Source organism: Mastacembelus armatus, chromosome 7 (genome assembly GCF_900324485.2).
Source record: "Mastacembelus armatus chromosome 7, fMasArm1.2, whole genome shotgun sequence".
Lineage (NCBI taxonomy): Eukaryota > Metazoa > Chordata > Actinopteri > Synbranchiformes > Mastacembelidae > Mastacembelus > Mastacembelus armatus.
Window position 1 is genome coordinate 10300826 of NC_046639.1, and position 27249 is coordinate 10328074.

The window sequence follows — 27249 nt, forward strand, 5'->3', positions numbered from 1 at the left end:
GTGGATATCTTGTGTGTTCAGGAGACCAGGTGGAAAGGTAGCAAGGCTTATAGATTAGGAGCAGGGTTCAAGCTGTTTTATCATGGTGTAGATGGAAAGAGGAATGGAGTACGAGCTAACACAAAGGGTATCTGTTTCATCCGTACCAGTTGACCAGACACTGCGGTCATCTACTCTCCAGATGAGAAGTTTGTAGGAGTTTGAAGGAGGATTTTGCTAGGAATGTTCTGGAGGTGTTAGAGTTAGAAGAGAAGGAAAAATTCTGGAGGGAGATGGATGTGGTGATTCAGGGTATCCCTAGTGGTGAGAGAGTGGTGATTGGGGCAGACTTCAATGGACATGTTGGTGAGGGAAACAGAGGTGACGAGGAAGTGATGGGTAAATTTGATATGCAGGACAGGAGTGAAAGAAAGATGTAGTGAACACATTTTTCCAGAAAAGGGAGGCGCATAGGATGACATATAAGAGTGGAGGCAGGAGCACACAAGTTGATTACATCTTGTGCGGATGTTCCAACCTGGAAGAGATCAGTGAGAGATCAGTGTAATATGATCAAGTTGGATTGTGAACACAGTGAACAGTTTTACTTACGTAAAAATTCAAAATACTTAATCCAACATGCTCTCAGGCTACACTCATTTTACACCACCGGTATAGTTATACGTCAAATAGGTCTTCTTCTTCTTCTTCTTCTTACTATTATTATTATTAGTAGTAGCAGTAGTAGTAATAGTAGGAACAGTATGATTGTATTCTTAATAACGACACGCTCAGGTATTGGTCAGTGCTCCACGTGATGCCCTCAGGCTGACCAGATCCCTTTACCTACAGCTCGTCACGTGCGCTTGCGTTCGTGCTGTATCTGCAGCTTTAGCAGAAAGTCCCGGAAGAAGCTCCACTCGTGCAGTAACGTTACAGGCGCGAGGCGCAGGTGAGCCAGCGCGGACTCCTTATCTTCAAACAAAAACAAATTAAACGGAGGTCGAGACACAACTTTAACGGACACCTGCTCCCAGCACAAATGAAAACGGGTCATGTAACTTCAGAACGCATTTAGTAAGTTGACACTGTTCATATTTGTCTCCACAGATTTTATGCAACGTGTCTTTGTTTTTCCTGTGGTACACGTGTAATTTGTGAGATTTAAAGTTTTGTAGTATAGCCGAATGATGCGCGGCTGCTTTTGGGGAGCATTCAGTGAAGTGGCTTGTGGTTCACGCCCATTGTAAAAAAATACATGGGTGGGTTTTGTCATGCGGCTCTTGGTAACATGTTTTCCTGCAGCTTGCTTTGGCATTCATTGCTTCACCTTCCTCTTCTCCATTTCCACAAGAGGAAGGTTATCTGTTATCTTGTGTTAGTAAAAGGTGGAATACAAGGTAAACATTAAAACTGTAATTGCCTGACTCGACCAGGGAAACACAGCAGGACTCAAGGAACACCCCTATAACACGACGATATGTCGAACCTTGGAGTTTCACTGGAACATATCTTTATAATAAATTTTCTTGTGTGCATTAGTTAAGAATTATTTATTAAATTCAACCAACCCTGTGGTTTTCATGCAAACGCCTAGAATATATTTAAAGCTTTGCAGACATATGACTTGTGCGCACAAGATTTTAAAAAAAATTCTACCCTTCACTTTAGGAGCTCCTCGAGCGCTTACATTTAAAAGGCCAGCTGTCTCGAAACATCTGTTGGAGGCACATAAGTTGAGGAATTAGCATGTCGTTCCTTCCTTTACTCATTCTGTCCCTCTGTGGCGCCCACCTCTGTCACTGTTGTCTCCATCTGCCAGGCTGGATAACAGTGTTTGATCCAATATCCTGATACACAGTCTTGCCAGACATCGCAGCAGCGCTTACACATCCAATAAGGTGGGTCAATCCAATCCAATCCAATCCAATCCAATTCAATTCACAGGCTCCTTGGAAAATCAGGTCAATTCACCTTTAAATCCTGGTTGCTTCTGTCTGATCCTGCCCACAGTATTTCTGCTGAAACTTGTCTCTTCTTTAGAGTTGCTAAACACCAGTGAGTGCCAGAGATTTTATGTAATGTATCAAAGGTGATTTTAAACATATGACACTAGTTGGTGTTTTTCTGTTTCATCTAATGCTACATATTTCAAGCTGGTTAAAACAGAAAAAATAGCACATTATGTAAATACAGCAGCACGGAGAATAAGATAAAAGTCCCAAGATGATCATCTGAGTTATTTTTAGTTGTGACAGGCTATCTTGTCTTCACAGGCCCCCTCATACCTGCTAAATTCTTTGTCATTGGCATACTAACTCCATATGCAGCCTGTTGGGACTGCCAGTCTTGATATAAAGATGTCAAGGGCTTCATATGTTTGCTTATAATTTGAGCACTTAATATAAAGAGAAAATAACAGTTGGACTGATTGGTATAGTATCCTTCAAATGTCAATTTTGAAATGACTTTGGATGGTCATTAAAAATACTGGTCACATCAAAGCTTGATTATGTTCACCTGAACTATTGCTTTCAAGTTGAAGTTATTGTGCTAAGGTCAATATCATTTGTGTCTCCATGGAGGTTTGTCAAACACACAGAGGATTATCTGTCTATGGCTTTATTGCGAAATGTGATTCAAACCATATGCAGAGTGAAAATAGGTAATCTAAGATGGAAGATAAGGAAGATTTTTAACCTCTTACATTTGTTTGAAAGCTATATTGCCATGAAGTTCTTATTCTATGAATATCTACAGACAGTAAAACAAATGTGATGGAGGAATTAGATGCCTTTTGTCTTTTTCACACACATGCACATGGCAGAGTCATGTACAGACATGTTGCAGTGGTATCTAGTGTAATTACAGGACTTCAGGGAGGTTGGGTGTTAAAAGTTGCACGATTGCTTGCATGGGGGTGATGTTGTTGTTGTTACTGTTTTCATCAGAAAATTATGTGTGTTAAAGGAAATGTCAACCACAACACCCTAGCAGTGTTTCGTGTTGCTGCTAGAAATGTGCTAAAATGTGGTAGCTGTATACTGTGTAGGAAGAGGGCCTTAAACAGTACTTTTATTGCTTTGGTATTTTAATAGATCTGCTTTTGCATATTTGCCTGTGAAAATAATCCCTTTGATAAATGTTGACCCATGTTGACCCACTTGAGTGTTGTGAGTTAATGTTGTAAATCAGGCATTTCTGGGCAATGATCATCAATCATCATCTTTTGCCCTTATTTTACAGTCTGTTGTTCCAACTAGAGCTCCAATAATTACTTAATTGATCAGTCTGATCAATCAATTTTGCAAGTAAAATGACAAACTAATTCTCTGGTTTTACCTTCTCAAATGTGTTTTTGACCTTTTTGTTTATAACTGCAACAGTTAGTTGGTAAACAAGAAATAAAACTGCAGCTATCTTAGTAATGTGTTTCATCAGGTTTGGAGGTTCTGAAATGTGAGGAGAATGCTTGTCTTTAAGGACTCCACCTTCACCCAATGGTTACAGGCTTTTTAAATTTTTTGTAGACTAATGGAGGAAAGAATCGGCAAACAAATGCATTATGAAAATAAACATCAAATATAGACCTGCTTATGTTGGTTTTGTCTGAAATAACACATGGTGGTTCATTACATTGAACATCAGGCTGAATATTTTTTTGATTCTGCATACATTTGCCATACTGCTAAATTTATTGAGAATATAAAATATTTTAAGCATTTTTTTCTGATTATTTTAACCCTATCACTGAGCCCAAGAAGAATACTTTTTTTTTTCTTCTTTTGACACGATGACACCGAGTGTCCAGTCCAAATGTGGAAAAAGTTACTACATTCTCACTTTGGGTTTTAGTCAGATGTTTCCTTTAAACATATGACTGTGTAATTTTGTACTTAACCTAAAGATGGACACACATCCTGAGGCAGTGTGTGAGAATGACACATCAGCTATGGGCGGCCTCTTCAGTGTGAAGCGGTCATAAAAAGAAAAGATACTGAAAGCCACAGAACCCACAATAAGGAAGTTAGTAATGACTAAGTCAACCAGGTGACAAGAAGTCTTCAACATTTAAAGATCGGGAGTGCAATTACAGAGCTGGAGATAGTGACTTCTCAGAGCACAGTAGGTAGAAGACCCAGATGACTGGAGTGCCTTTATAAATGAATCAGAAAGAGCAACAAGGCTTTTGTAACCCTTTGTTCATTTACAGTAAGCGTGTTTACAGCCCAGTCATTTCCAAATAGTAAGTGCTAATGCCATGTTATAACCTGCTCTTTCACAGTTAAAACACAAGCCCAGTGACCAAAGAAACCAATCCAACCTTCATCTTACACTATGGCGAGCCAGGAGCCTGTCAGCCCTTCACATACTACGTTTGATCTCTTCATCCAGGCCCAGAATTGTAAGGATGTAAAGCACTACTTTGCTGAGCTCTGCAAGCAACTGGACATTGATCCTAAGGATTTTAGGAGCTTCTACACCAAGTTAAAGGAAAGACTTAATTACTGGAAGGCCAAAGCCCTGTGGACAAAGCTGGATAAAAGGGCGTCTAATGCAGATTACCAGCAAGGAAAAGCCTGCAGCAAAAACAAGGTATGGGCAATTGCTGATTCTCTTTTAAAAGTATTTGAAAAATGTTTGACTTGAATGTCTGCTTTTTTTAATTTAAAAATATTTGATGTAATTCTTGTTAATGCTAAGGTTATAGACATAAAGTGCTCTAGTATTTGACAAAGTTATGTCAGCCAGACAGACAGTGTCACTCCGGTGCCAGAATGATGGAGATTCCCATTTGATCACCAGTACATTAAAACTAATTTTGGTAGCTGTTCTGGACCTTGCAGTCCTCTTGCATCAACTTAATTAGCATATGGAGTTTTCCTAGTAGTCCTGAGACTGTAGATTAACAGTTTAAGGACCTTGTGATGAGATTGACTGCCAACTTTGTTAAGCTTTCACAATGTTTTTTTTTTTTTTATAACTGTAAATGTATTTCTGAATGTAATTGTTGCTGACAGTGTCTCATATATTATAACTATTGCCACAAAACAATGTCAATCTAAAAGTATCAATTGCGGTGTCAGCCAGAGCATTCCCAGTTAAACTGTTTTTTTGTTTGTTTGTTTATTTGTTTTTTCAAAAACACAGTGATTGGTATCTGGAGGCTCATGTTTTGGCTTGAAGTTTAAAAAAAAAAAAAAAACAGGACACACAGACAATAAAAACATTTCATTTAATCCGATTTCCTCATTCTGTCATAGTATCATCCACTTTGGCTATTTTTCTGATTTCCTCCCACTCTGCCAGTGTCTTGTGTTGGGTGCTGGACCATGTGGGTTGAGAACAGCCATCGAACTGTCTCTGCTGGGGGCTCAGGTTGTGGTGGTGGAAAAGAGAGAGGCATTCTCCAGGAACAATGTTCTACATCTGTGGCCATACACCATCTGTGACCTCCGTGCACTCGGAGCCAAGAAGTTCTATGGCAAATTCTGCACTGGCTCTCTGGATCACATCAGTGAGTGGTGATGTTTAACAACTGTTTTGACATGCTTTTGTTAGTGCTGAAAGATAAATTGATTCATCTTTTTAGCTGATGGACAGAAAATAATAAACATTAACATACCATATTTTCCACCTGTCCTCTCTCAGGTTGAATGAATGCCAACACTCCAAACTTTGTTTCAGCTGTGTACTTTATTACCTGCACTGCTGTATAGCTTCTTCTTTTGAGCGGCATTTTCTCTTATGTTACACTAGGAGTTAATTTAGTGCGAGCATAAACGTTTTTACTTTTTTGGCGGTACAATATTACCATCGAGTCAAGAGTGCCAGAGCACCATTTAACGTTAGTGACTATTCAGCAAAATGAATGCAGATATACACATTTAAGTTGCTTCTCTATATAAGTTGCTGTACAAGCCAGAGGAGTAGAAAAAGTGCGACTTATAGTCAGGAAAATACGGCTTTTTGGAACCTTACTGTGTATGGGATTTGTTCAGTTCATAGCATTCATGTTCTTCTCTGAGAGGTTTTAACCATGTACTGGTGATACACTTAACGGTGGAGTGTAGTAAGTAACAAATGAATAAAACACAAATATTTATTTTATCCACCCCCAGTATATCTTTGAGGCAAGGCCAAATGACAAAAGTTCTTTGTATAGTGCTGTACACTAAACCAGTAACATTAACTACATCTTATAGGATAATCTAATAGTTGCTGTCAAAAGCTCTTTGAATTAAAAAACTGAATATTATCTCCATAATGGGGGAGGATTTATTGCAGGACTATTGGATTAGAGACTGCATTTGTTTCAACTAGGTGTGCCTAATAAATTGGATTTGATATTATTCCATCTGTGCTTTATTACATTGTAATTCATCATCTGTTTATACATCAGCCTCTACTTATGGGTACCCACATTACTTTAATAACCTTGCTTACAACTGAACCATGTCTTAAAGTTTCTTTTACTGCCTATCAGTGCTAAACAGGGGGACTGTTTCAGCAATTGAAAATAAAAATATTTATTGGCAGCCACTACCTCCCATATACATTTCAGTTGGCATGACTGACTGCATGTCTGATATCTGGCTATCCCACATATTTCCAATGAAATATTCATGTGTGTTTACAGGCATTCGTCAGCTGCAGTTGATTCTATTGAAAGTGTCACTTCTCCTCGGGGTGGAGGTGCACACCGGTGTGGAGTTTCAGGGCTTGATTGAACCCTCAGAAGAAGACGGTATTTACATTTGCCAACCAACAATTACTCTCCCCACTAATTCTTGCTCATCACTTGTTTTAATGAGCCAACAACATGTAACAGTATGTACAGCAGTAAATATGCCATGGTACAGGCAAAAAATTTGATGTGTTTCTGACAGGTTGGATGGCCAAGCTGCAGACTGCATCTCATCCTGCTGCAAGCTTCCAGTTTGATGTCTTCATCTCTGCAGGAGGAGGCAGATTTGTTCCAGATGGTGAGACAAACACATATGCATACTTGTATTACTTTTGTTATGACTGTTGCAATAACAGGTGCAAACCACTGTTATTGAAGACATTTTAATTTCCCATTGTAGTATTATACAATAAGCGAGATTTCATCCGTTTAGTATCCTCTTTATACTTTCCAAATCCCCTCAGGTTTTAAGCATAAGGAGCTGAGAGGCAAGCTGGCTATTGGCATCACAGCCAACTTTGTTAACAGAAAAACTGCTGCTGAGGCCCAAGTAGCAGAGATCAGCGGTGTGGCTCGCATTTACAACCAGAAGTTCTTCCAACAACTGCTTACTGAGACAGGTAAGAAATCTATGTTCATCTTGATGGGCAAGAACAATTTGATTTGCAGTGACATGACTCCATTTTAAAATTACTTTTTTTATTAACATATTTTATACCACGCTTCATACACAGTGAGAACATGAATTAACTAGTCACTGAACTGTAATGTTTTTTTTTTCTTGCCTTTCAGAAACCAATCCTCTACTCATGAAATTAATATTCAGGTGTTCAACCAGGTGTCAGGTTGGATTGCCAAATGAGCAGCAATGCTGTTAATCTGTGTTACAACCTGAGTTAATTTCCTGTGATTGCATTAACTAATGAAATCTGTCTTTTCGGCCTGACCCAATCTGCACATAGTATACCTTCCTTTTGAAACTACAGGAATCATGAGTCACCTTCTAAACCCTCTGAGTGACTCTTTTTCAGTGTCATCTCATTTGTAACCATACCCCTAAACCAGTAAAACCAGTTAGAAGTTTAAACAATCAAGTTTATATTTTGTAGGAGAATATCACACTGAAAGAATCTGCAACATATGCTTTGTCATCTTTCCTCATTCTCCTATTCATTCTCCATTCTAGCTATTGACTTGGAGAATATAGTGTACTACAAAGATGACACCCACTACTTTGTCATGACTGCCAAGAAGAAGAGCCTGCTGAAGAAGGGAGTCATTAAACAGGTGCAAACAGCACATCCATTACCAAGAAAAAGTGAGATTTTATACTGGCACCAGCTGCATTTCTGGCCAGTAAAGAGGGGAAAAAAACAGTCATACAAGTGCTTCAGCATGAAGAGTTAGACTGTCAATCAGCTCCTTTTCCTCTGCAGCTTGTCCCATAGCTAATAGAGTAAACCAAGACATGTCATTCAGTGTCAGAAAAGTTGCCATGACTCATCAGTCATGGCAGCATGACTCATCAGTTGCCATGACTCTCACTGTGTCTCGACAGGATTACAGTGATGCAGAGGAACTGCTGGCTCCTGCAAATGTGGATCCTGACGCTTTGTGCCACTATGCCTATGATGCTGCCTACTTCTCCACCGGTGGCAAACTTCCTGACCTCCAGTTTGCACAGAACCATACTGGCCAGCCAGATGTGGCCATGTTTGACTTCACCTGCATGCACCGTGCAGAGAATGCCTCTTTGGTCAGGGAGAGGAGAGGCAAGAAAATATTGATCGGCCTTGTTGGAGATTGCCTGGTGGAGGTAGGAGACATCACTTTTCAGCTAGTTTACATTTTTAACCATGGTAGTGTTCATTAGTTGGGTAGTGGATTCACCACTTTTGTTGAGACTAAAATATATCAGTAGTTCCATGGAAGGATAGGGTTGAAATTTGATGTAAAAAGTGTAATCTTGATGAGAATTACCCAATTTGTTAATCACGTTTTGCTTCCCACGATCAGGGGACATATCACTTTTATGCTGTTTTTTAAAAGCAACATTAGATTAGACCAACATTATCCAGACACAAACTTGTCAAGGTTACTGTACCCTGATAGCCAGCATATATCAATGGAGGAAAGTAGCTATGTACAGAACAACAGGAAAAACAGCTAGCATGGGGTCACTGAGGTTCAAGTCACTCAGAAAACAATACAAATTCCATTTCTATTATAGTCACACCTCTCATTTGACCCACAACATACATACACATGACAAATTTGGAATTTTTATAACATTTATGGAATCACAGGGTCAAAAGGGTCAAGCTCCAAACATTTTGGGTCAAAGTTATCCGATTCCTACTAAAAACGTTTGATTGATACAGACTAAAAGTTTAATCCAGATAAAAACCAAGACTGCATTACACAATCTAATCTAATTTCTGTATCTTTTTTTTCTCCACTTTTAAGCAACACATTTTCAAGATCTTGTCCAGTCCCATAAGCAAAATCTATCAGACTACTTCTAAACAACTGGTCCCAGATGACCAGTCTAATGACTTCTATTGCTCACCTGACTTTTTAGATAGTGCCAGTAGTTGGTCAAATGTTTCATCTATCCAGTGAAATATCCCCAAATCTGCAACATGAATTGGTACAGAACTTTGTACATTTTTTTTTGCATGTTTGTTACATAATGAAATCTGTTGACACTGGTTCAATTCAATTCAATTTTATTTGTATAGCGCCAAATCACGATACAAATCATCTCAAGGCACTGTACAAAAACAAAAAACCCAACGAATACCTTATGAGCAAGCACTTGGTGACAGTGGAGAGGAAAAACTCCCTTTAACGGAAGAAAAAACCTCCCGTTGGTGGAGCCAATAACTGCACATCAGCTATATACAGCAGAGAGAGAGAGAGCACCCATGGTCCTGGGGCAGTCTAGGCCTATAGTAGCATAACTAAGGGATGGTTCAGGGTTACCTGAAGCCAGCCCTAACTATACGCTTTGTCAAAGAGGAGGGTTTTAAGTCTAGCATTAAAAGTACAGAGAGTGTCTGCCTCGTGAACCCAGACTGGGAGCTGGTTCCACAGGAGAGGAGCTTGATAGCTAAAGGCTCTGCCTCCCATTCTGCTTTTGGACTGGTGACCCCTGAATTTTCTTTTCTGTGTGGTTTTGTGCTTTGTGTGAAATGTCCTGACATCTTTTTAATTGCCATGACATGTTTGACTTTCAACATTTTTGGGTCATTTGTAGAGTTCTTAGTATGCATTACTCGTTGTATGAAATGTGTCTGCTTCCATTTGCTGTTAAATGGGAAATTATAAATTCTTATACAATCCTTTGTTCTCTGCAGCCTTTCTGGCCTCTGGGTACAGGTATTGCCCGTGGGTTTCTCGCTGCTTTTGACACAGCATGGATGGTGAGAAGCTGGGGTATGGGGGTTCCACATCTCAAGATCCTGGCTGAACGGTGAGCAAGATTCATAAAAGTATAACACAGTACACAAGACATTCTAAGATCTGTATCATGAAAAACAGTAGTGCCCATCAGCAATGTTAGTAGCTGCTTCCTGTTTCTCACGTTTTGCACAACACACACTGACTGCTTGCTAATTGTGAACATTACTTTTGTAAAGTACAAACCACAAATTCTATTTGTATTAAAAAATTTTTGATATAGAGAAAAGTTTGAAAAGTTTGATATAGAGTTGAACTAAATTCAGGCATTTAGACTTTTTTTGCCAATGGACTTGGAAAAACAAAAAAGTATTCAAATTTAGTGCCAAAGTTAATCAGTATGCCTATAGATCTCGTCATCAGCAACTTCTCCCATCCTGAGATGGTTAATATGATAGATAGGTGTTTTGATTGCATATGTGTAAACATATTTCGTCATTCCCTGATGTGACAAGACTATACCAAACAAGGTCATGTTCCTTCACATAATTCTTCATGAATCTCCACAAATGTACAGAGAAAGCATCTACCAGCTCCTGTCTCAGACCACACCAGAAAACACCAGCAAAAACTATGCTGGCTACAGCATCAACCCCAAAACACGTTACCAAAGTGTCAACCTCTCATCCATCCACACCAACCAGGTCAGCACTCTTACCCTTTAGTTACTCAACAGAAATGTGAGTCATTGTCACTATAATCATCACAAAAGTTATTCAAAGATGCAAATTGTAGTCAATAAGACATGGTCTCATTGAAGTAAAATACTCTTAATAAAGGAGACTTTACATTCTGTTCTTAAATATATAATAAATGTTGTTAGACTGCTCCTTTCTTCAGAAGGAGATGCTGACATGAAGTTCTGTTTTCCACATAAAATATAACAATTGTTGGGCTTTGGAGGCGTTACAGTACATAATGCACTGGAGGTGTTAAATGACAACTTAAAAAATCTAACAGTGTTCCTGTTAATCCTGTTAACGTGATCTCTGGTTAATTTATACAGTCTAGTCTATTCAAAGATATTTGGCATGTATCGACAAATTGACCAATCTTTTAAATTAGGTGCAGCACCTATATGATGTTGACAAATCTTATCAATCAAGCAAGAAACAGAAAGAGAAGTCATCCTACATGGGTCAAGGTCAGCTGTTCTTCATTGTGCCTGTAGTCATACATTTGTTATTTTGGTTATTCTTTGACTGGATTAAAGCACAAGAACCACTTCGTGGCCAACACACTAACGCTTAACTATTGATATATACAATGTGTATATATGCAAGAGAGATAATTTTATGACTGAGATATAAAAAAAAAAAAAAAAGGTTGTAAATAGAGATGCACCGATTGCAATTTTCTTGGCCGATTCCAATTTCTGATTTTTCAGTACGCATGACCTGCTGGTTCTGAGAAATTATTAAACATTACAGGATGTTCTCACAACAAAATTAAGTTTTGTGCCTTGAAAAAATTATAAAATGAGTTACTGTATAACTAACATAGTAAAGTTATACTAACACAAATCTTCTTTTCCTCAATTAAATTTTTTATTTTATAATAAAATAAATTGATAAACATTACAGGATCTTCCCATAATAAAATAACCTTAACAACTCAGGCTCTGTGCCTTGAAAAAGTTGGGAAAAAATATAACTAACAATGTAGACTTACTAAAAAAATGGTTGTTCCCCCACGTGGTATTTTGGCCTTACAAATGTTACAAACTGCGATCTTTGTGTCATCTTCACTCACAGAAAAGAACTTCTACACCAACATGATTACATGCGATGGTGAGTTTGCGTGTGGCTGTGACATCATTGCCTGTGCTGCTGGCAATAAACGGATCAGCTCGGCAAGACGTGAGACTGCGAAAAATCAGCCGATTCTGATCACTGGCCGGTCAATCGGTGCATCTCTAGTTGTAGGGCATTGTCTGATAAATTGTCTGTTTGTACTTTCAGATTCAGTCAGTGGTTTTGAAGGGTTGTTGAAATGGTGCCAGAAACATACCGCAGATTATGAGAATGTAAATGTAACAGATTTTACTCAGTCATGGAAGTCTGGGCTGGCTCTGTGTGCACTGATCCACCACTTCAGACCGCAGCTCATGTAAGAACATAGCTGCAGTGATGAGACTCTGTAACATGCTGTATATTAATGTAATGGTTTAAGTGTGTAAATCTGACATTTTGACATAAAGTATCTCACAGAAGTGTGTACACCCCTCACATTTTTGTAAATAATTTATCGTATCTTTTCATGTGACAACACTGAAGAAATGACACTTTGCTACAATGTAAAGTAGTGAGTGTACAGCTTGTATAACAGTGTAAATTTGCTGTCCCCTCAAAATAACTCACCACACAGCCATTAATGTCTAAACCGCTGGCAACAAAAGCGAGTACACCCCTAAGTGAAAATGTCCAAATTGGGCCTAATTGAAATTATAAATTATTTACAAAAATGTGAGGGGTGTACTCACTTCTATGAAATACCGTATATATATTTAAATAGGACATATTTACATGTTGCTCATTACCTAACTGTAACCATAAGAAAATGTAAATTATTATCTTTGCTCTAAAATACCCTGTAGTTTATACTGTGGAGTGATCCTTCTTTTTAACTCTTCCACAGTGACCTAACCTCCTTGGATGAGTCCAGTGCTCACAATAATGAACTGGCCTTCAGCATTCTAGAGAAAGAGCTGGGCATCCCACCTGTTATGTCTTCCAGTGACCTGGCGAATAGTGGTCAGATAGACAGGTTGTCCATGGTCTTCTACCTCACCCAGGTCCAAAAAGCTTTTACTGTGCCAGCAAAAGGTAAGTTTGTTTATGTATTGTTTGCATTAAAAAATAATCTCAATCAAGGCAAAAGCCAAAAAAAAAAAAAACCAATTGTTTCCATTCAAGTTTGAATATGCCTTTTTAATGCTTTTTATGTTCTGATACATTTCTGAAGATAGCTGTTAGCAACATCAGTTATTCTCTTATGTAACTCAGTTGCTTAGACACACTGCACAGCATCAGCATCACCTTAAAAGGATCAGGTGTCCTCCAACTGAAATGTGTTGGATGTTGAGAAGTGATCAAATTGGTGCTGTCTCTTTAAGAGCACATTACCCAGAATTCTTTGGGCTTAAGTGGCTGGCGTCGTCCTTAGAGCCAGCCTCTGCTGGTTGTGCTGCTCTCCTACACTTAGCCAGCCCAGCAGCAGACAGAGCAAACAGTCACGGTTTGAAGCTGGCTTATCAGGGTGTGATGGGACTAGCGTGTCTGTTCCCACACTGAAGGAGGATTTTCTACCAGCTGTTTGTAGCACAGATATAGTTACAGGTTTTGTAGCATGAGGAGTTTGTACAGTTTATATCCGAGTCCAGCATTTGGAGACACAGCTGAAGTGGGTGTGATATGCGCTCTCTGTCTGATGCTTTGCTGCTCTGCTTGGGACCCGCAGACTGATGTGCAGGTAAGAGGGGAGCTGTCATTCTTTGGTAATCTTATGTATATGACGAAAGAGTGACAGTGGTAGTCAGAGCTGGAGCTCCAGACTTTTTATGTGGATTGACAAGTTAGATTCAGCTGCTGCTGCTGTTAGATTACAGAAAATACGGCTAACAAGGATTTTTGTGTTTCTGACATCTAACATGAATAGACATACCTTGAGAATATTAACAAAAGGTACGATCACCTGTTTTCAAAGCTGCAAGTAAGCCCAGGATAACACTGAACCATCTTTAGCTTTGTGTCTACTATAATTTTAAGATTAACTGAATTTTATAGTGTGTGCCTCTCTCATTTTCTATTGGCTACAGACCCTGCAGGCTTCGTGCCATCCTCCAATTCTCTGACTCTCTACCAGACACAGTCAGCTGTCCTTTTCCTGAACAAGCTGAAGTACAACTCTCTGCAAAGACGTAAGGTACGCTTACTGTGACCAGAGCTCACTGTTTACACAGCCTGTGAAAGGTTTGATGGTAATATTTTCAAACACACTGGCTTGTTAGCTGGAGATCAGGTCTGGGCCTTCAATCTGCGCTCTTGTGATGTCTGAGAGTCACGTGTCTTTTTTTTTTATCTGGCATTTTCCTATTTAGTGGCACAATGCTAGATGTTATTTCAAGGCAAGGGATTTCTATTTGTGTGTCATATCATGTTTACAACTGGTCTGCACATCATCAGCATAATCACATAATATGAGTGTTATTCATCCTCTCTGCAGGAAAAGCTGGCAGCTGAGAAACAATCATTAGAGAAAAAAATGGGAGATGAGAGCAGTGTAAGTTACTTTCAGCTAATAAAAATCAACCTTGGGAGCTTTCTGCACCAAGTATTCAGAAGTCATGAACAAAAATCTAGACAGAATCAATGGTCAATGTTGCTTTGTTGATACTGACCTTATCCTCAGGTGGTAGTGCCTCCTGTGTCGCCTGAGCCCATTCCTGTGCTTGATCCCCCTCCTGCTCTTGGACCTGCAGCTGAATCTGACCCTGCCGCTAGTGTGTCAATGACAAACAGTGAGGAGTGTTACTTCTGTGGCCAGAGAGTGTATGTGCTGGAGCGTATCAGTGCTGAGGGCAAGTTCTTCCACCGGAGCTGCTTCAATTGCCATCAATGTGGCATCACACTCAGACTGGGAGCATACACCTTTGACCTGACAACAGGTGATTGAGTCTTGTAAAAAAATGACATGTAAATGATCATATGTAACAAGAACACTATTTGTTTAAGGAATAATTCCTTTTCTTCTGTTATCCTATTAAGCATCCTTTTTTACTAATGTAGCCATCCTCTATTGAAGCACTCAATGCTATACTCTTAAGTATAAAGCACTTGTGTTTCCAGTTTCAACAGCTATCACACCTGTGGTATGTGTTATCTCAAAGCCAGTACATTATTCTGCTCCACTAAGCATTTTTTTTCTTTAAGACATTTTCATTTAGACAGAAAGTAGAATAATCATTTAAGACAACTGCACGTAAACATTCACTTATCTCTGACATTTCAACTCCTTATTGTTTACATCTGTGATGTCCCTTCAGGGAGATTTTACTGTGAGCTGCACTCTGAAGAGCTGGAGCTGGAAAGCAGGGTTGAAACAGCTTGGAAGGTGGGTCACTGACCAAAGCAGATGTAAACCATTCTGTTTCTTGCTGCTGATGACTCCATGTTGATTCCTTGTGTTCATAATACTTAATTTACACAATCTTTTTTGATTGATATATCATCCTTCTGCTTCTTGGATGTCAGCAGCCTGCAGTGCTGACTTACTCACAGCAATTACACACCACTAATGAGAATGCTTGTTTCAAAATATATGCAGTCTGTGGACCATTTCATACTACAACAGGGATCTGTGGTATTTCTTTGCATTTAAATTTTTCTCTGTGCTGTGGTTCTATTCAGGAAAGTGAAGGAATTCACCAAGGGACAACTGAAGAGGCAAATGAAAATAATGAACTTTTCAGTGATGATGATACACAGTCTCTATCAGATGATAAATATGAGCATACTTTAGATAATTGTCCCTCCTCACACACAACGTCCACTACACCTAAAGTACAGGACCAGCATATTCTTGAATCCAAAGAAGAGTCACTGGAACCACATACATTAAATACTTCCACTGATCCTCCATCTAAAACTGAGGTCACAGCACCCACTGAGGAGACACAGGTAGTTCTTCCTTCAGTGCCCTATCCTATCCCAAAGCCTCGCCTGTCTCAACAGGGTACACCCAAACCTCAGCCCTCTCCAACAGTAAAACCTCGCACGATCCACCTTTTTAACCCTTCAACTCCAGAAAACCTTTCGCCTCCAACTCCTGCTAAAGAGATCCACAAGGCAACACCTGACTCCCGTCCTAAGCAATCACTACGGAAGCTTCAGCTGACTGACGAGGAGAAAAGCCAACTAGTGAATCTTCAGAGCTTCAGCGCAGACTCAGACTCAGAGACCCCTGGTGGATCCTCATCCTGCTCCTCTTCCTCAGCAACAGCAGGAGGTCCAAGCCCTCCTAAACCTGAGAGCCACGATGGACAAGAAGAGGAAGGCTACTGGAGTGGGAGCACTGCTAGTCGAATCCGAGAGAAGAGGAATCGACGCTGCTTCAAGAGAAAAGAGATGCCAAGTGGTCAGGCCAGAGTACGATCCAAGTTCTCCCCCTGGAATCTCTCTTCCCCAAGGATCAGTAGAGACACCCGTCTCAGTGTCCTCGTTAATCATCCAGGGAGAGTGGGTAAGTTGAAAAGTCATCTCCATTCTGGTCCTTGGTGAAGAAAGTTGTTACAGGTGGAAAAAAAATCTCTTCCGGTCTATGTTTGTGTTTGGTCTTTGTTGTTAATGTCACTTGTTACATCTTTTGTTGCATTTTCACAGATACAACATTCAGACATGTTCACAGCACCTCAGAAGAGGGTGTTGAAGGAGATGATGATGATGACGACGAAGATGAGTTGTTTAAACATGATGATCTTGATCTATATGATGAGAAAGTAAGGAATGGAGCTGATGGTTACATTTCACATGATGCTGAGCTACATTTTTACCAGCGGTGATGGCACATATCTTTTAGTTTCAGACTGTGCCATCAGACCCTGCTGAGGCTCAGAAGTTGGAGTTGATGAAGATGAGGACCCTGGAGCGACGAGCCAAAATGAGTGAATTGCAGCGGCTGCGCAAAGCACAGGTCAGTGTCTCTGAGACTTACAAAACTCATTTGTTAGTAAGTAGATTCTCCAGCTTCACTCAATGAATTAATGTGGAGAATGTGAAGTAACGTGTGGGGGGGGGGGGCCCTGAAATTATTCATACCCTTGGCAAATTCTGACTTAGTTACTTTTATTCAACCAGCAAGTTTTTTCTTGATTAAAAATGACACAGGCGTCTCCCTGAAGAAAATAAGACGATGTACAAGAGGTATCATTGTGGAAAAAAATTACTCATTTTTTTAATTTATATTTGAACAAAAAATGGCATGAATAAAAGTAGCTTTAAGTCAGAATTTGCCAGGAGTAGGAATAATTTTGGGCTTGATATATATAAAATTTCCCTTCTCACCCCCATGGGTGGTGTGTGTGTCTTCCTCAATCTCGGGTCCTCTACCAGAGGCCTGGGAGTTTGAGGGTTCTTCGCAGTATCTTAGCTGTTCCTAGCACTGTGCTCTTCTGGACTGAGATCTCTGATGTTGTTCCCGGGATCTGTTGGAGCCACTCTCCCAGTTTGGGGGTCACGGACCCGAGGGTGCCAATTACCACGGGGACCACTGTTGCCTTCACCTTCCACATCTTTTCTAGCTCTTCTTTAAGCCCTTGGTATTTCTCCAGCTTCTCATGTTCCCTCTTTCTGATGTTGCTGTCACTTGGGATTGCTACATCTACCACTACAGCTTTCTTCTGCTGTTTGTCCAGCACTATTATGTCCGGTTGGTTAGCCATCACCAGCTTGTCGGTCTGTATCGGGAAGTCCCACAGGATCTTAGCTCGGTCATTCTCCCTCACCTTTGGAGGTGTGTCCCATTTTGACCTTGGAACGTCCAGCCCATACTCGGCACAGATGTTCCTGTACACCATGCCGGCCACTTGGTTATGGCGTTACATGTATGCTCTGTCTGCTAGCATCTTACAACCTGCTGTTATGTGCTGGATTGTCTCAGGGCATTTTTGCACAGCCTGCACCTAGGGTCCTGCCTGGTGTGGTAGACCCCGGCCTCTATCGATCTTGTGCTCAGGGCCTGTTCTTGTGCTGCTACGATTAGTGCCTCTGTGCTGTCTTTCAGTCCAGCTTTTTCCAGCCACCGGTAGGACTTTTCGATATCAGCCTCTTCTTGTATCTGTCGGTGGTACATGCCGTGAAAGGGTTTTTCCTGCCATGATGGTTCTTGCGCTTCTTCCTCTGCATCGGGCTTCTGTTGCCTGAGATATTCACTAAGTATTCCATCGCTTGGGGCCATCTTCCTGATGTACTCATGGATCTTTGCTGTTTCATCTTGGATGGTGGCTCTGACGCTCACCAGTCCCCGGCCTCCTTCCTTCCTCTTAGTGTACAGTCTTAGGATGCTGGATTTGGGGTGAAGTCCTCCATGCATTGTGAAGAGCTTCCTTGTCTTGACATCAGTGGCTTCTATGTCCCCTCTTGGCCAGCTTACTATGCCAGCGGGGTATCTGATGACCGGCAGGGCGTAGGTGTTGATGGCTTGGACCTTGTTCTTCCCATTTAGCTGACTTCTTAGGACTTGCCTTACTCTCTGTAGGTATTTGGCTGTGGCTGCTTTCCTTGCGGCTTCTTCTTGGTTCCCATTTGCCTGTGGGATTCCAAGGTACTTCCGCTATGCTGCCTTCTGGGAGTTCAATTCCTTCAGTCCTGACAACCTTCCTTCTCTTTGTTATCATTCGACCACACTTGTCCAGTCCGAATGACATTCCAATGTCGTTGCTGTATATCCTGGTGGTGTGGATCAGTGGAGTCGATGTCTCGCTCAGTCCTACATACAGCTTGATGTCATCCATGTACAGGAGGTGGCTGATGGTTGCCCCATTTCGTAGTCGGTATCCAAAGCCCGTCTTAGTGATGATCCTGCTGAGGGGGTTCAGGCCTATGCAGAACAGCAGCGGGGACAGAGCATCTCCTTGGTAGAGAGCACTTGATGGAGACTTGTGCTATCGGCTTGAGGTTGGCTACTTGGGTTGTTTTCCACAGTCCCATTGAGTTCCTTATGAAGGTTCTTAGGGTCCTATTGTTGTACATCTCCAGGCATTCCAGGATCCATGTGTGAGGCATTGAGTCATAGGCTTTCTTGCAGTCAATCCAGGCGGTGCACAGGTTGGTCTGCCTGGTCTTACAGTCTCGAGTGACCGCTTTATCCACCAGTAGTTGATGTTTTGCTCCCCTGGTGTCCTTACCCATTCCTTTCTGGGCCCCCTCATGTATTGAGCCATGTGCCTACTCATCTTAGCCGCTATGATGCCCGACAGGAGCTTCCATGTTGTGCAAAGGCAGGTTATGGGACTGCTCCCTTTTGGGAGTCCTTCAGGATCAGGACTGTCCTGCCTTCAGTTAGCCACTCTGGGTGAGTCCCATCCATTAGCAGCTGGTTCATTTGAGCTGCCAGGCGCTCATGGAGGGCAGTTAGCTTCTTTAGCCAGTAGGTGTGGCTCATGTCAGGCCCCGGTGCTGTCCAGTTCTTCATGTTTGAGACCCTTTCTCGGATATCTGCCATTGTGATGGTTACTGATTCCTGTTCAGGGAGGTTGCTGTGGTCTGCTCTCAGGTCTGCCAGCCACTGGGCATTGGTGTTATGTGATGCTGGAAACTGAACACACACATCTTCTATAATCTTAGATTTCAGTCGTGCTTGATTAAATGACACCTGTGGTTACCATAGTAACAGCAAGTGTGGCTTAATACTGCAGGCCCCATCACTCTGGGGGCACCAAGCTCTCCTTGAGCAGCTACTTTGTATTACATAATACAACAGAAAAGCAACTGCTGTACCAGCACAAACTAATGTTGATTTAAAAGACCTGAGCCAAAATAGATCTTTTTTTATTATGCCAGGAGCGACCAATCAATGCTGCACATTGTGAATACATTGTGAGAGTAGCTACAGCAACAGGTCACAATAAATGGAGCATAATACCTTGTTAAGGAATTGGATGGGGTAGCATGGTGGATTAGTGGTTAGCACTGTTGCCTCACAGCAAGAAAGTCCTGGGTTCACAACCCAGCAGGGACCTTTCTGTGTGGACCTGGCATGTTCTCCCCGTGTTTGCATGGGTTTACTCCGGGAACTCCAGTTTCCTCCCACAGTCCAAAAACATGTACAGTATCTCACAAAAGTGCGTACACCCCTCACATTTTTGTAAATAATTTGTTATATCTTTTCATGTGACAACACTGACGAAATGACACTTTGCTACAATGTAAAGTAGTGAGTGTACAGCTTGTATAACAGTATAAATTTGCTGTCTCCTCAAAATAACTCAACACAGCCATTAATGTCTAAACCGCTGGCAACAAAAGTGAGTACACCCCTAAGTGAAAATGTCCAAATTCGGCTCAAAGTGTCAATATTTTGTGTGACCACCATTATTTTCCAGCACTGCCATAACCCTCTTGGGCATGGAGTTCACCAGAGCTTCACAGGTTGCCACTGGAATCCTCTTCCACTCCTCCATGATGACATCACAGAGCTGGTGGATGTTAGAGACCTTGCGCTCCTCCACCTTCCATTTGAAGATGCCCCCCAGATGCTCAATAGGGTTTAGGTCTGGAGACATGCTTGACCAGTCCATCACCTTTACCCTCAGCTTCTTTAGCAAGGCTGTGGTCATCTTGGAGGTGTGTTTGGGGTCATTATCATGCTGAAATACTGCCCTGTGGCCCAGTCTCCGAAGGGAGGGGATCATGCTCTGCTTCGGTATGTCACAGTGCATACTTGGCATTCATGGTTCCCTCAATGAGCTGTAGCTCCCCAGTGCCGGCAGCACTCATGCAGCCCCAGACCATGACATTCCCACCCCACCATGCTTGACTGTAGGCAAGACACACTTTTCTTTGTACTCCTCAACTGGTTGCTGCCAGACACGCTTGACACCATCTGAACCAAATAAGTTTATCTTGGTCTCATCAGACCACAGGACACGGTTCCAGTAATCCATGTCCTTAGTCTGCTTGTCTTCAGCAAACTGTTTGCGGGCTTTCTTGTGCATCATCTTTAGAAGAGGCTTCCTTCTGGGATGACAGCCATGCAGACCAATTTGATGCAGTGTGCGGCGTATGGTCTGAGTACTGACAGGCTGATCCCCCACCCCTTGAACCTCTGCAGCAATGCTGGCAGCACTCATACGTCTATTTCCCAAAGACAACCTCTGGATATGACGCTGAGCACTCAACTTCTTTGGTCGACCATGGCGAGACCTGTTCTGAGTGGAACCTGTCCTGTTAAACTGCTGTATGGTCTTGACCACCGTGCTGCAGCTCAGTTTCTGGGTCTTGGCAATCTTCTTATAGCCATCTTTATGTAGAGCAACAATTCTTTTTTTCAGATCCTCTGAGAATTCTTTGCCATGAGGTGCCATGTTGAACTTCCAGTGACCAGTATGAGACTGAGAGCAAGAACACCAAATTTAACACACCTGCTCCCCATTCACAACTGAGACCTTGTAACACTGAGTCACATGACACCAGGGAGGGAAAATGGCTAATTGGGCCCAATTTGGACATTTTCACTTAGGGGTGTACTCACTTTTGTTGCCAGTGGTTTAGATATTAATAGCTGCGTGTTGAGTTATTTTGAGGGGACAACAAATTTACACTGTTATACAAGCTGTACACTCACTACTTTACATTGTAGCAAAGTGTCATTTCTTCAGTGCTGTCACATGAAGAGATATGATAAACTATTTACAAAAATGTGAGGGGTGTACTCACTTCTGTGAGATACTGTATGTCAGGTTGATTCTAAATTGCCCATAGGAGTGAATGTGAGTGTGAGTGGTTTGTTTCTATGTGCCCCTGTGATGGACTGGTGACCTGTCCAGGGCGTACCCCTGCCTTTCACCCAAAAGAGAGCTGGGATAGGCTCCAGCAGAACCCCATGACCCTAGTTAGGAATAAGCAGGTATAGATAATGGATGGATGGAATTGGATGTGTGCATCACTGTGACTACTCCTTATAGCTTTACTAAGCCCAACAATATTATAAAAACAAATGCTGATAACCATTTTGATGAACAATTGGTAACAAATAGTGTTTTCTGTCAATGTATTACAATTGAAGCCATCCTGTTTTTCACAAGTTGACTGCTTTTACCGTAAAGCAGCAGCCGAAGGAAATGCTAGATTTGCATTTGCAGCACAGGTCTGATATGACTGTGACAACAAACAACACACATTTTTCTTTTTGATTGCTTTTGCATATGTGTATGTAAACGCAATCTTAATACCATGTGGGAAAAACAATCACTAACAATGAAAATACTATATAGAGATGCAATTCCATTGACTTCATAAATGGGGTTTGAGGTCTTCTCATTTTTTGTGGGTTCCAGTCCATCCAGAGGAGACTGGAGGAGATTGAGGTGACTTTCAAGGAACTGGAGGACAAAGGTGTAGTACTGGAGCAAACTCTACGAGGGGAGTCAGGTAAGAGCCCAGTGTTAGAAGCAGACTTATGGTTTTGTAATTCCTGTTACACTAAAAGCTTTGGGTTTTCTTTTTTCTTTTTTTTTTAGATTAGATTTTTTGTTGAAAATATCCTTATTTTCTGGGAGCAGAATGGTTCATACTGATTTTCACACAGATTTTGTCTTTATTCAAATAGAAGTATTGTGTGCCGACAGATGATGAGGGCAGGCGCTGATTTCAGTAGCAGTCTTTATAAATGACTTAGATTAATATAATTACTGTAGCACTAGAAATAATGTTATGTTGTCATTTTAAATGAATACATTTGCCACTTTGCCCATCACTCTACGACAAAGTAAAAACATATTAAAAATCTAAAATCTCTCATATATAGTAATATTTTTTGCTATGGTAGTCCAGATTATGGTCAGGTGTATCCTGTTTACGTTAATCATCCTTCTGATGTGTGTAAACCATGATTAGAGTCCAGCTGTAGTACTGAATGGTTTTGATATAATTTAAGACACACACTTGTTTGTGTAAGGTTCCACAATTCAGACTACATGTCAGGGAAAAAACAGGTGGCAAAGCACAGGTCAGTGCAATAAGGCTACAAAACCATTTCTGTACCTTTCCACTTCCAGGCTGCAATGGTTCACCTGATATGATTGAGCAGTGGATCCAACTTGTCCATGAGAAGAATGCATTGGTTTCTGAAGAGTCTGATCTAATGGTGGCGTAAGTGTGCACCTCGATTGTAAATTTGCCTGTGCAGTCATGCTGGTAATAGAACAGATGTGACCTTATAGCCAGAAGGTGCATAACAGCAGACTTCCAGCTCAAAACACTGTATGTTTTTACCATTGTAGCAGCCTATCCAGAGTCAGAGGGTTTTATGATGACTCAGCTGATGTTTTTCTTTTCTCTCAGGTCTCGACAGCTGGAACTTGAAGACAAGCAAAGCATGTTGGAAATGGAGCTCAGGAAATACATGGAGCTAAAAGGTGAGTACTTAATGCACACTAACATTTTGACATTTGAAGAAACAGGTCTGTTGATTTTTTTTTTTAATGCAGGTAAAGAGAAAGCAACCTGAAACAATCTGCATTTTCTAATATAAAGTATTTCGCTCTATAAGATGATATTTATGGAAGTAACTCTTGGAATCACACACTAGGTATTTATTAACTCATGTATGTATAAACCATAACATTTTGAACGTGGAGGTTACCAATGTAACACTGGCTGCTATATGTACTGTTGCATTGCTGGTTGTCTGTAGCCTTAATATGGCTAATAAGTCCCTTATAGTCTAGTTTTGGTATATCTTTTATACCAAGTCATCATTACATTTTTCAAGTCACTCATGAGACTCACAAGCCTCTATATCCAGTAAAAGCATTGTTGGTAGTTGTAATTGTTCCTTTTGACTAAACTGGCTGCAGTGGAAGTAAAACTGATTATTCTCTTGAAAAATTTAATTTTAGAAGAAAATTCATTTGATACCATTTAAAATGTATTTTTCCATTTTTTCCCTTTACAGTCAGTATGAACAAATGCCGTCAAATCAAATTACATGTTTACAGGCCAATCACGGACAGTTTTACAGTCCATACAGCAAACAACACAGTTTGTTCTTAAAAACTTGAAATCAGATAAGGAAAAAAGGAAGTCCCTTTTAACCAACAGGAATTTTTGATGGCATCTTTCCCGAAACATCGTTCTGACATGTTTTGCTACTATCAAGGAAATAAATTCCTGATAAGTAAAAACAAGATGCTCTGGGAAACCTTTACAGCAGTACAGACTGAAGTGCTAAACAATGAGCTGATCATTTATTAGAGCCACTTTAAAGAGTGTATATGTGTTTATCTGGCAGACAAGACACCAGAGCAGCAGTCAGAAGAAGACCAGGTCCTTCAACAGATGATCGAGGTGGTGGATATGAGGGACTCCCTGGTGTCATTTCTGGAAGAAAAGAGGCTGAAAGAGATCAGCGAGGAGCAAGAGGCCTTCTCCATCATGGAGGCCAAACGGCACTCAAAGACAGGAGCTCAGGTTCACTGGGTGTAAGGCTTTCACATTCGCACACACAGCATAAAACCTGTATGTACTGCACAGTAGCTGCTATTGCATCTGCTGTATGAGAATTGTTGCGGACTTGGAAACTCAAAGTGAACTTTTGCAAAGCCAAATGCAACATCATTGTGGATGGCAGCCTACCAGCAGTGTTTAGGATGTAGGGTTAAGGCATGTGGACAAGAGGCTGAATGAATATTGGTTGCAGTTCGCCCCCTAGAGGGGAGGACCTGAGGCTGAAGCTCTCTGGCTAAGCCCTGCCTGTTGTAACAGTGTGGTTTCAGCAACACACCACATATGAAAAAGGATATTTAACATCTAACAACCGGCATACAGAAGATAATCATTACTCAGCCTAGGACTTGGTCAGAGACATGGGAGTCAAGTGCAAACATAACCTTAAAGTGCCAGGATAGTAGCTGGCTTTACAGCCTTAGTGATGGATCTAGGTTGAAAACACAAGATAGTGGTGTTTTGGAAAATCTTTTGATGTTCATGTTGATTTTACTTCTTATCATAAATAAGCGCTATTGTACAGATATACAGTACATATCTTTATGTACATTTTTGGTATTAATATACTGAATAGAAATATGATGGTAGTTAAAATATAACTAATACAGTGAAATTCTGTCATTCATGTTTTTGTTTTTATTTCAGTTTTCATTTGTAAATGTTAATGAGCACATCTCTCTCTTCACCATGTCCTTTCCTGATATCATGTTGGATAATTAATCTCAGGGGTTGATAGTCCAGGATTAGAGTTGGGGTTTTCACTGATGGGCTTCAACACACCGCTTTTTAAGTGGTGGTGTATTTTATGAACACAGAGGTGAATGATATAGTAAACTGAAATGGTTTATCTATTTATAAATCCCATCATTTATTATTTGTAGGTGTTCCTATTCATGTGCTGACAAAACAGCCAAAATCATGACAAAGACCAGTTTGCTGTTAGTGAAAAGGAGCCTTATATAGACATTGTTCTGCTGCCCTTTTGTGCCATCTGAACAGTACTTCACAGTATATTAAATAAAGACCATGCACTTTCATGGTTCACTTTTTGTTTTTTTGTTTGTTTTTTTTAATATATTGAAGTTGTCAGAAGTGAAACTCGTGCAGGACTGGGTTTCTCGTGTTTTCTATGTTTATGGTGTGTATATGTTGCCGTACCTTTGGCCTTGCAGTATGTAGACTGATGTTACTTTAAGGATTAGTTTGCCCCTGCTATTTTAACTTCTAACCTCTAGGGTGCACATTTCTCCTACTGGATTGGCAGCAAACTATATATGGCATAAACACTGGGGAAACTCATTGTCTTATCAGTGATGCAATACATGTTCAGATTATTTACTTTCGTTTTTAAAAACGGCAATACCACAATGCTATAATACCTGCAAATAAAAGTTCTGTATTTGTAAATTCACTTACTTAAAAGCACAGTTCACAGTGTACATAAAGTAAACTTAGTCATTGCACAGAATGACCTGGTCAGGTGTTAGATTGTATATAGTATTGTTATATATTGGATATGAGTGGGTTGTGCACTAATCACAGGACTGGTGGTTCAGTCCTCAGCTCTCACCATCCACCTAAGTGTTTTTGATCACGAAATTGAACTTTAAATTTCTTAGGCCAAGGAATAAGAGGCAAAAATTGTGAAGACCTTTCAATAAATGCACTTTATGATTCAGTTCAGTCCAATTACAATCATCATACTGGATATTTTTGAATTAATGCATTAATTTCCAAACAGTATTTTACTGTCTGATCCTTGAGATTGAGCTAATATAAAATATTTCATCAATCATCATTCTGAAGATGTATAATAATAAATACATGGTTGTAAAAAAAAAAAAAAAAAGACCATCCTCAATTAAAGTACATGTACTTCTGAATTGTACTGCTGTAATCACTGTAGTTGACTGCATGCATATTTTATTCAATTCCACCGCTAGAACTTATGTCCTAAGTAATTTGTCAGCAGTTGCGTAGTGAGACTGTACGTTTTTGCTCTTCATAGGCTATTAATGTTAATAATATTGAATGTATGAATTTTGCTATTATAAAAATATAGGTGTCTCCCAGCAACAAAGCCAGTACAAAGATGCCATCCAACTTGGTTTAAAGGAGCTCACAGAGACTCCAGTTCTCAATCAACTCTTCTGTGAACCTTGCACATTTAGAGGACAGCTCAAGTAATGAATAGCACAGACGATTGTAAAATTGTATATCAACAGAGAATTTAAAGGTTATTATAGATTATATTCTCAAAATGTGCAGAAATGTTTTTAATATTTTTGCTAAGCTGTTTTCACAAATCAAAAGCATTCAAATAGAACAGGGGAATTATGAAACTGTTGAAATAGCCAATATTTTCACAAGAGCATGCTTGTTGACTAGCTCTAAATATTTATTGGACCTTATGATCTTATGGGGGAAGCCTGCATGAAGGATTGGCACCATTTCTTCATGTTCTCAAATGAAGCACAAAGGTGAATAACAACAGTTGATGATTATAGCCGAACTCCCCACATGCTTATATTTATGGTGTCAAACTTTATAGCACTTTTTACAAAGAAATGAACAAATCTCATCTGTTTGTGGATCAGTGGTTAATTTCTTTATATAATGGTTGTTGTTTCAGCTATCACTCATGGGTTGCCAGTTTCATGCAACCACTAATTGAAATTCAATCTCAGGTCACTCAACACTTTTTATGCCAACATCTTTGTTTTGTTTAGTGGATTTAAATCTGGATTGCCTTTATTGAATAGGTCTTCTGTGACTCTGTGTGAGCTGTTTCACTTCAGCTCTGAACATGTTTCAGTAAGTCACCAATTCTATAAGTGTTTAGCGTGATGTGGTCACAAATCTCATACTGGATCATTACTGCAGCCTGCCCTGAGACCT

At 40.4% G+C, this 27249-nt stretch overlaps 1 protein-coding gene across 3 annotated transcripts; it reads left to right on the forward strand.

The window, feature by feature from the left end:
• Window positions 1-851: 851 nt before the first annotated feature.
• On the forward strand, window positions 852-25766 carry mical1 (microtubule associated monooxygenase, calponin and LIM domain containing 1). 3 transcript variants are annotated; one of them, XM_026332210.1, is made up of 26 exons: window positions 852-1056; window positions 1802-1880; window positions 4265-4575; window positions 5290-5497; window positions 6620-6727; window positions 6870-6965; window positions 7132-7287; window positions 7854-7954; window positions 8226-8483; window positions 10027-10142; window positions 10647-10773; window positions 11195-11273; window positions 11884-11919; window positions 12091-12238; window positions 12767-12954; window positions 13947-14053; window positions 14354-14410; window positions 14540-14795; window positions 15174-15241; window positions 15538-16369; window positions 16510-16625; window positions 16706-16819; window positions 22182-22275; window positions 22902-22995; window positions 23188-23261; window positions 24137-24330. In XM_026332210.1, exons 3-26 carry the CDS (start codon window positions 4318-4320, stop codon window positions 24328-24330), a joined length of 3885 nt encoding a protein of 1294 aa, XP_026187995.1. In that variant the 5' UTR covers window positions 852-1056; window positions 1802-1880; window positions 4265-4317. The 3 variants fall into 3 exon arrangements, with proteins under 3 accessions (XP_026187995.1, XP_026187996.1, XP_026187998.1); XM_026332211.1 differs by lacking the exon at window positions 1802-1880 and having other exon boundaries at window positions 24137-25766; XM_026332213.1 differs by lacking the exons at window positions 1802-1880; window positions 11884-11919.
• The last annotated feature ends 1483 nt before the right edge of the window (window positions 25767-27249 follow it).